The sequence below is a fragment of the Glycine soja genome, chromosome 11 (genome assembly GCF_004193775.1).
Source record: "Glycine soja cultivar W05 chromosome 11, ASM419377v2, whole genome shotgun sequence".
NCBI lineage: Eukaryota > Viridiplantae > Streptophyta > Magnoliopsida > Fabales > Fabaceae > Glycine > Glycine soja.
This window is the reverse complement of record NC_041012.1, coordinates 40,121,155-40,131,055: the sequence shown is the minus strand read 5'-3', so window position 1 is coordinate 40,131,055 and position 9,901 is coordinate 40,121,155. Positions and strand designations below refer to the sequence as shown.

At 31.3% G+C, this 9,901-nt stretch overlaps 1 protein-coding gene across 2 annotated transcripts; it reads right to left on the bottom strand.

The window, feature by feature from the left end:
- Positions 1-2,472: 2,472 nt before the first annotated feature.
- On the bottom strand, positions 2,473-9,056 carry LOC114376578 (F-box/LRR-repeat protein 4-like). Of its 2 annotated transcripts, none has more exons than XM_028334750.1 (8): positions 8,652-9,056; positions 8,308-8,550; positions 7,393-7,799; positions 6,761-6,946; positions 5,117-5,309; positions 4,140-4,216; positions 3,770-3,920; positions 2,473-3,236 (listed from the first exon to the last, which is right to left on the bottom strand). In XM_028334750.1, the coding sequence occupies exons 1-8, from the start codon at positions 8,916-8,918 to the stop codon at positions 2,937-2,939; spliced, it is 1,824 nt and encodes a 607-aa protein (XP_028190551.1). In that variant the 5' UTR covers positions 8,919-9,056; the 3' UTR covers positions 2,473-2,936. The 2 variants fall into 2 exon arrangements, with proteins under 2 accessions (XP_028190551.1, XP_028190552.1); XM_028334751.1 differs by having other exon boundaries at positions 6,761-6,874.
- Positions 9,057-9,901: the final 845 nt, after the last annotated feature.

Below are 9,901 nucleotides of genomic sequence, written 5' to 3'. Positions count from 1 at the left end.
GGATTAAGACATTAATCTACATGATAGAAATATATAGTATTAGTGTAATGGGAAAACAAATGGTAAATCTATAGGGGGACAAGAATCTTCGAGTATGCCATTAAGTATTGTTTAGAGCTGTCTGTAAGGATTGATACTGGGATTCGGAAAGGAGTGAATCTTAATATAGATATTATATAACCATTAAAAGTTAAAGTTGTTGTGTTATGAGTATAATACATATACATAACGTGACGTAAATAATGCTTGTATCCTGCTACTGGGGTCACGGACTCAGTTTACAAAAATGGACTAATGAAGATAAGAATAAAATTATTCAATTAGACACTGTTGCCACACTCACTAGCCAAGATATGGATTAGTTAGAGGTCAGTTTTGTCCTATAGTGATCAATTTTATTCCGACTCGACCTAAATTAATTAATGGGATATATATATAACACGCATGGTCGGTCCTAGACTAAAATAGAAAAAGAACTCCTTAACCAATTAAATTGTTAAAAAAAACATCAAAATAATTGCCTAACACGAGTAACGTGTGGGATTTGTGGCTTTCAATTGATGACGGGATAAACATTTTTTTTTTATTAATGGATAAACATCGTTGTAATTTTAATTATAATGTGCGGGTGTGTATGGATAAGGAATACCAAGAAAGATGGATAAGATAAAATACTTTTATTATTTATTTGGTAGGAAAAACAGAGTGGAGGATTTTTTTTATTATTTATTTTTAGTTCTAGACTAAAAAAACTTCCCCACTCAATAGCGGGAAAGTGAGGGAGGAGAGCCATTTATTCTTTTGTTGTAGTTTTTAAAAAAATATAATTTAATATTTAACTTTTTTGGATTAACTTTGATTTTCTTAATGAGTATACAAATTCAAAATACTTGAAATTTTTTACATGTTTTTGTTCTGGACGTTTAAACCACACATTTCTTTAACTCTATTTATTTTAATTCTATTTGTCTTATCTCACATCTCCTTATTTCATTCTTCATTCAACACAGTGTTAGACTTCCACCCAATTTTTCTTTTACTCTTTGACTATTTTTTATATGTAAGGTCGGGTATTCTGAATCCGGTTCACGCCAATTTGTTTAAATTTGATTAAATGGACTATAATCTAAACTCATTGATAATTCACTAAAGCCAGGAATATTTGTTAATCAGAATATATTTTATGAAGAGTATATTTAATTTAGTTTTTCTTAAAGAATACTGAGTCATTTTTATTTCTTAAAGAAAATAAAATCGAAAATTTGAAATTAATTATACTTATTTTATTCTATATTTTTAAAATTCTTCACCACTTAATCATGTGTGTTCCTCTTAAAATTTTATGTTTTTCTTAATTTTTTTTACATTATGGATGAAGGCATTTCTTTGAATGTGAAGCACACGTGCATCTTCTACTATTCACTTCTTTAACCTTTAAAACTCAAATATTTAAGACGATTCATGCAACTTTGCAAATAGAGAATATCGAAATATTTATTACATGAATCTCCTCATTATCTTTTCATTTTCTCATAAATTCCCCATGAACTAATATAAATATCAGTTAAAACAATCATATAAATACAAATGAGTTATAGATTTATCAGTCTGTAATGTTTCTCCTTGAATGGTCCATCAACTAGATCAATTGCAAGTTTTCTTGCCCTATAAGGTTTAGATCTACTAATACCTTCATTCCAACATTTTTTTATTTTATTTTCAATTCTATGAAATATCTCTCTCTTTCTCTACATACGTATGTACTAATGTAACCAAATCTAACCATTTATCCCCCATACAATTTTCCATTCAATTCTTGGTATTCAAAATGAAGAAAGCTCTTTTATGAAGATATTGAAAATCAAAAGTGAAGCATGAACTTGTGATTTTATAACTATCTTTTCTTATATTTCTAATTATTAAAATGTGGTATGATTATTAAATTAATTATTTATTATATCTCACTTTAAACCTTATAAAGTAAATATTACTGCATGTTATGCAACAATTAATTTGACAATTCTGTAATTATAGCATACAATACTGATAGAATAAAAAAACTAATAAAAAAAACTCAAAAAACAACTTTTAAACTATTAGTGATAGAAAATGAAAAGCAATGGACTATAATATAATGGAATAAGATGGATTGGAATGAAATAAACTTGTTGGTCCATTGTTTGAATATTTTATATATAATGGAATGAAACAAAAATTTCATTTCATCTTTTTTAAAAATTGAACGAAATGAATTATAACTTTTTTGATTGCTATATGATTGTCATATCATCTTTATTTTCAATCTATTGTATTTAAGAAACTAGTGATTAAGATAAAATAGTTATTTTACAATCTAAAATCTTTTCTCCATCAAGCACACACCGTAACAAACTGGAAGAAAGAAGATTAGGGTGAAACAAAGAAATAGAATGGATCATGATCAATCAACTTTTCCAGCATGTCTAATTCCAATTTTTATAAATCAAACAATGGAACATCTTTCATTCATTTCCATTACATCATCCACCACCAATCCAAACATATTAATATACTAAAACCTTCTATCTTTAATGAGCACAAAGCAATGAATTTCTTAAGGACCAAAACTATAAAATAAATATATTAGAGAGCAAAAACATATTTAAGTCCTTTCTTTGAAAACAAATGATAAGTTACTAAAAGCAACACTTATTTACCTAGACCTATTGATTCCTATACTTTTCACTTCTACGATAAAATAAAATCATGAGTCACTCCTGAATATGTACAAGAAAAAACCTCATTCACCAAGGGATTGTAAGTGGTCCAGTGAATGAAGGTGGTCTCTAGTACATGCATCTTACTATTGCGCCAATTGTCTTAACTTGTTGTTGCTTTATTTATATTTAAATGTAGAAAAAAAAAACTTGGAGGTGTACATATACACCGAAGGAGATCTAGAGGTCCATGCACAAGTAGGAGATGACTGAGCCTACTCGACGCTGAGTACGTTGGCTAACCTTCCACTTTTCAACAAGAACCTTTTTTATGTTGGGACAACTAGAAACCACAGTTGCTACTCCAACTGAAGTTACACCAGAGCAATAAACCATGTGGCATGACTCAAGCACTGTGCAGCAACCTTTTACAAGATGTGCTAACCCAACATCTGTTATTTGTCGACAGTGTGAGAGTACTATTTCTTTCAACAATGGACAGTGTTCTCCCAATTCAGCCATAGCTATATCACCTAACTTCTGCAGTTGTACAAAACAATAAAAAGGTATGCATTACCCTCAACTTTTATATACGCGAAAACTTGAGCTCATTCGTAAACATAATACATGAAATATTTTTTATAAAATGTAACAAAGACAGTAATCTTCAAAGGTGCTCGCCTCAAAAGAAAGAGGAAATGAAATAAAATTACTACATTGATAAGATGTAGGAATAGAAAATTTTATCAATAGTAATAATTAATGATTAATTTACTAACAATAATTATGTTTCTATGACACTATTGAAGTAACATCCATCACTTCAGAGAATATTCATGCTAGTATATATTCTTAAAAAGGTTTTGATATTGAGATGTCTCCTTTACATGCGAATATTTATGTAGTCTATGTGTTTCATCAACAATGATTTAATAAAAGTTATAACTGAATCAAGAAAGCACAAAAAATTTCAAAAAGATGTATCATAAGTAAAATGAAAACGATAAAGGCTATAATAAACTAAAGGAAAACTACATTGCTTTGGGTATTAAAAAAAAAAGTAGTATACACACCTGCAATACACTCACATCCAAATAACATAGTTGAGGGCACCCCCTTGCAATGGCTATCACTCCAGCATCTCCAATTAGATGGCAACCACTAACATTCAGATAATGAAGGGAACAACCCTCAGCTATAGCAATAAGAGCTCTGTCGCCAACCCTAATAGTTTATCAAAGAGATTAAGGTCAAAATCATCCACAATGAACGAAACAAAAGATTCAAATGTAAACTAGAGCTTGCAAATAAATGCAAAAGGAAAATACCGAAGAAAAAATGTAATACAAACTCCCTAACAACATAATATTATAGTAGTATAAAATAAACATCTGAGATTTCTGCACAAAGGGAGAATAAATAAAACTGTGAATAAGGTTTTACCTATCACAAAATCGAATGCTAAGATCTGTTAGCAACTTACACTTCTCACCAACAGCAATGATCCCCTTGTTCCCAATCTAATACATGTGGTAAAAAAAGAAACATAAGGAGAAAGGACAAAAAAAAATTATAACCTGATATAAAACATAAAATAAATATAAAGTATAAATAGTAAAAAGTTGGCTTATTGTTTTACACTGGATGTATAATAAACATTCATGCAAGTATTACACCACTTTTTTTTTTTTAAGATAACTATTATACCACTTTCAAATACTTATATATCCCTCACTTTCATTAAAGAGGAAAAACAACAGTACTCAGCTTTAATCATATCATAGTGTGAGGAGAGAAGGGGTGGCTAGAGTTGGTGTAACAAGTAAATAATGAGTAAATGCATATTATATTAAAAGTCAATAACAAGGTACATTGTTGCTTAAAATGAATGAGAAGCACTGGACTAGGATGCAACTAACTTACACAATTGACATGGTTATAAAAAAATGATTAAATATGTAATCTTTTAAGAGCTACAAAAAAACCTGAAGGATAATGGCAAATAACCACAGCTTAGAATTCATTGAATTGTTTATGATAAAATATAGTGTATCTCTTTTATCAGAAGAACCTGAAAGTTTTGTTTTAGGAAATGTTTGACTAAAAGTAACAATTGGGCTTTGTTTGGATTGTGACGTAGAATTACTTTTGAATGTGAACCCACCAAAAGAACAAAAAATTATTTTAAAATATTTGACTATTATAAATAAGGACAAAATTGTAGAAGCTTGCATAACGTGTGCTAGTATTAATTCTAGTCAAAATGACTCAACAGTTATCCTAGGTTACAAGGTGCAAAATGCATTTTGAAAGTGAGTGAGACATCCAAAAAAAAAAAAAAAACCATCAATTTGAAGCCAAAAATTACACATAGAATGACATTTTCTCAAAGAAAACCAAATGCGAAATGCAGACAGTACCTCATAACAGCGACGAATATGAAGTTTCTTTAGATTCCTACAGCCACTAGCTATGCCACACATGGCTTCATCTCCAATGCTTGAACAATCTACCAATTGAAGTGCTTGCAAGAATTTGCATCCCTGTCCAACCTGGACAAGACCAGCATCACCAATTCTTTGGCAGTAAAGCAATGCTAACTCAGAGAGATGTCTGTGCAATAGAAAGCTAAGATTAGCATCACTAATGAAAGTGAGCTAAATATTCAAATACATGACCATAGCATGGATATGTTTCTGTCATATTTATGTTTGGCCCAACTTTCTTTAAAGCTCAAATAAGGGCTTTAAAAATAAAGTGGTTTTGACAATTTTAACTTAAAAATTACTTTTAAATTAAAAGCTTTGTTTCAATGTCCCACACTGACTAGTTCAAGATGAGAGGGAAGAGAGGCAAAGGTATGTGGCTTATTTTTCAAAGCTACTTCAGTTAGCTTTTTCATTAAATCTACTTTTTCCTGGCTTTTCTTTTATAAAAATTAAGCTCTTGAATTTTTTAATTCTCAAAATGTATTTGATTCATCTCCTTTAAAGAAGAAATGCAAGAAAAGAAAACTGGACCAAACACTACCTTAATCTTTTTTTATATAAATTAAAAACCTTAACTGGTGTTTGTACAAAGATTGATAAGAATAAGATGGATTATAAGAGAAACTATGAAGTTCCAACAAGCTTGATAACTAAAATACACAAATCAAATCCCCTACGTCTAGTCAAAACAATTTTTAATGATGTTTTAACATGTGTTGTGAATTTTAGCCAAATGTTCAAAAGCATGCGGTTCAACGAGTATATTGTCTTACACCAAAATGAGACTCTTAGCATCACCAGAGTGTTCAGAGGAAAGGCTGTTAGAAGTAATCTAAATGTTCACATTCTTTGCATCAGAAAAGAGCTGTTACTAGCATCAACAGGGCACACAACAATGTCAGCGGGAATAGTCTGACATTGAGTTTGGGAGAGGTAGATTTGTGTGATGTATATATGCACTGCTGTGAATACATATACATACATACATACATACATACATATATATATATATATATATATATATATATATATATATATATATATATATATATATCATTTGTTTTTGCAGCTTACACTCGACATACATAATAAGCTTTTAAGAATTCATGTACAGCAACATAGGTTGATAAGAATATAGGCATGCAGTTACACAGGCACACAACAATGTCAATAGGAGCAGCATCTCCTGTTCACATTGAGTTTGTGAGAGGTAGAAATGTGATATATATATATATATATATAAAATTTGTTTTTGCAGCTTCCACTAGGAATACTTAATCAGATTTTAAGAATGCATTTACAGCAACATAGGTGGATAAAAATATATGCATATAGTTACACACACATACAAACATGAAAAACAAAAATGCATGTAAGGAAAAGCAAGACACCACAAGATTAATTAATTATCATCACAGATGTTGGATAGAGAAACATAAAATTCATTGTGTTTCTTATTTCAAGAGCAGTTATCCAATTCCATGTCCTGATTCTTTCTTAAATGAGGAGTTTGTTGCATGCAAGAGTTATGCATCAATAACATTTTGAGACAACTTGGCATAATGAAAAACATACTGGCAGGATTTTCCAACAGATTCTAGCCCCAAAGTTCCAATATTGTGGCATCCATTCACTTCAAGATGAGTAAGTTCCTTGCAGCCAGTAGCAATTACTTCCAAACCCTTGTCACTGAGGAAATAGCAATCACTTAAAGTCAAGTTCTTTAACTTCTTACATCCATTCCCAATAGCACACAAACCCCTGGATGTAGACATTATTAAAAAAAAAGTATTACTAACTAAAAAAAATTGAAAGAATTATTATCAGAATGCAAAATCAATAGTTAGGGACATGAAAAAATATTGTGTCCAAATGTACACAACTAAAAGGTTGCACCCTTAAGGATCATGTAAAAGGAAAATTAAAAAAATATTACAAACGCAATCAAGTCTCACCCCACTAGATAGGCTTGTCAAAATGGACCAATTGACGACATTGGACTTTATCAAAAAACAGAATTTAAAAAAGATATTAAAAACAAATTGAATGCCCCTTTTGAACTGATCAACACTACAAATGGTTGATCTAAGTCACAAAATAAGAGAAATAGGCAATTTGTACTATGCCCAGTGCATGTGATTGTTTGTGAATTCAAGCATAATCAAATGAAACAAGTCCTAAAATGTAATCCTGAGAAAGCAACTCACTTATCAGTAAATCTCTGAAAACTATATAAAGCCAATAACTCCAAAGACAAGCAGCTAGTGCCTGCAACATTTAGAGTATCATCTGTAAGATTAATACATTGCAGCTTTAGAACTTTCAAATGTGGACATCCTTTAATCACAGCAAGCACCCCTTTATTATGGATGAACTCAGAGTCCAATGACAAGGTCTCAAGGGATCTGCACTGTGATCCCACAACTTCCATTGAAACGTCAGTTATTTTGGCACAAGCTGCTACTCCAAGAGATTTTAACGCATTTCCCACACCCAATGCTAATTCAACCAAACCATTATCAGTCAAACCTTCACAGAAACGCAGATTCAAATCTTCAAGTTGTTTGCAACACTGTCCAATAGCAGCTAGACCTTGATCTCCAACATAGCAACCCTAAAAGAAAATCTCATTGATTAAAATGATGAATAAGCATAACACGTCAAGCTACCCATAGAGTTTTATCTATTGATAGAGTGACAAGGACAAAGATGCACATGCACTGATAAGATAAAAGGATATTGGTATCTCAAGTTCCAATGCCTCACAAGACAAACTGAGTTTGCAAAAGCATCCATATTGATTCCAATGGAAACTTTCAAGCCAAATGTAAGTTGGCAAACATACTTATTAAAAACAAACATATAATCAAATTGAGCTTAGTTCACCCAAGTTGAAGGAGACCAAACGCTAAACCAAACATAGCCTAGACCTTCATTTCAAACTTCAAAGCACACACTCACATACTTAGAATTATTATTATTATTGAAAAGCTAAGCAACTTCACTGATGTAATTTCACAACAAGGCTAAAAACACAGCGTCAACAGCTTCAAACCAAAATAGATAAACACGACAAAACAATTGCAACGGCAAACCAAAAATGAACAAAGCAAAACAAATACCTGCAAGTCCAAGGATTTCAAAGAAGTGCATTTCCTTGCTAGGGATGACAACCCCTCGCTAGTGACGTTAGAACACCAAATTAACCTCAGCTTCTCGAGCTTGGGAAAGCCTTCGGCGAGAGAAGCCAAACCAGAATCAGATAAACAGAGTGAATCCAAATCGCTCTGATCAGAGGCAGAGCCGTGCTTATCATTCACGTCGTGCAGCTTCACCGAGGAATTGCCGCTCGAGCGTCTTCTCCCCTGCGTAAAACGAAGGAAAAGGAAACAATCAGATACAGAAATTAAGGAGCAGAGAACAGAGAGAGAAATTTGGGAGTGAGGTAAGGGAAATTAGAGCTTACGAGGTGAGCGGGGATTGAAACAGAGAGGCGCTCATCGATGTGAACGGTGGTGATGTTGGAGAATCGCGCGGCGAGGAGGTGGATCAAGAGGTCGGGGGAGCCGGAGGCGCCGATGCGGATGGCGGCGCGTGTGAGGCGCTCGAGGCGGAGCCACCGCGTGCAGACGAGGGAGCTGGCGTCGCGGTTGGACTTAGAGTCCAGGCGGCGGAAGATCTCAATGAGTAACTCGTCGGGGAGCAGCGTGTTGATCCAATCGTGGCCTCGCATCGAATCGAGTCGCTTCAAAATTCCAATGATTCAGATTTTGCCAAAACGAACGTTTCGGACGAGGTTTCAGCAAGCGCCAGAAGAGCAGATCCAGTTGCGTACGATACGGTCCTTATCTGTGGGTGACATTTTGCCGGTTCCTTTTATCCCTACCTCTCTCCATTTTAAATATAAGGTTAATTAAGTTTTTAATACTTAATTTCCTAAATTATTATTTTTTTTTAATATTCTTTAAAGAATTTGTGGATATTAAAAATACTCTTTGTTATTAATATTTTTTTAAGTAATGAGTTATCTATGATTATAAATATTACCATAGATTATAAACTAAGAAAATGAATTATGATTCTATGTATCACATCTTTTCTTGAGTGGTTGTTCTAGGTTTATATTAAAATTTAATATTAATCATTTTTTTTCTTTTTTTGTATTTTAATGTTATAATATTTTAATTATTTATCTAAATATAATGAAATTTACGTGGCATGTATAATATGTATATGACATATACGTTTTATTCAATCCATCTTGTTTTCTTATATTTGATCACTTAACAGAATATGTTAACACATTAGTTGCAGAGATTATTTTTAATAACTATAAATTTTGTAGGTGCAAATTTTTTTTAAAAAATAATTTAAGAACTAAAAATTCAAAATTTATAATTTGAGAATTAAAAACTTAATTAACGAGAGAGATTGTCATGCAAAAACAACTTTCTACTTTTTAATTATTATAAATTTCAGTATTTGAGAGGGAAATACTTATTTTCCATCACTTTTTTAATTAAATTATTTTTATATTTTAAAATTTAAATTAAATTATATCAATTTTAATTATGAATATCCTATTATTTTTAAATTCAAATTCAAATACAATCTATTTTGTTATAAATTTTAAAAATTTATTATCCTTAAAAAAATTTATAATTATTATATTATGATATTATTTTAAATCTAAATCAAATTAAACATTGTTTTATA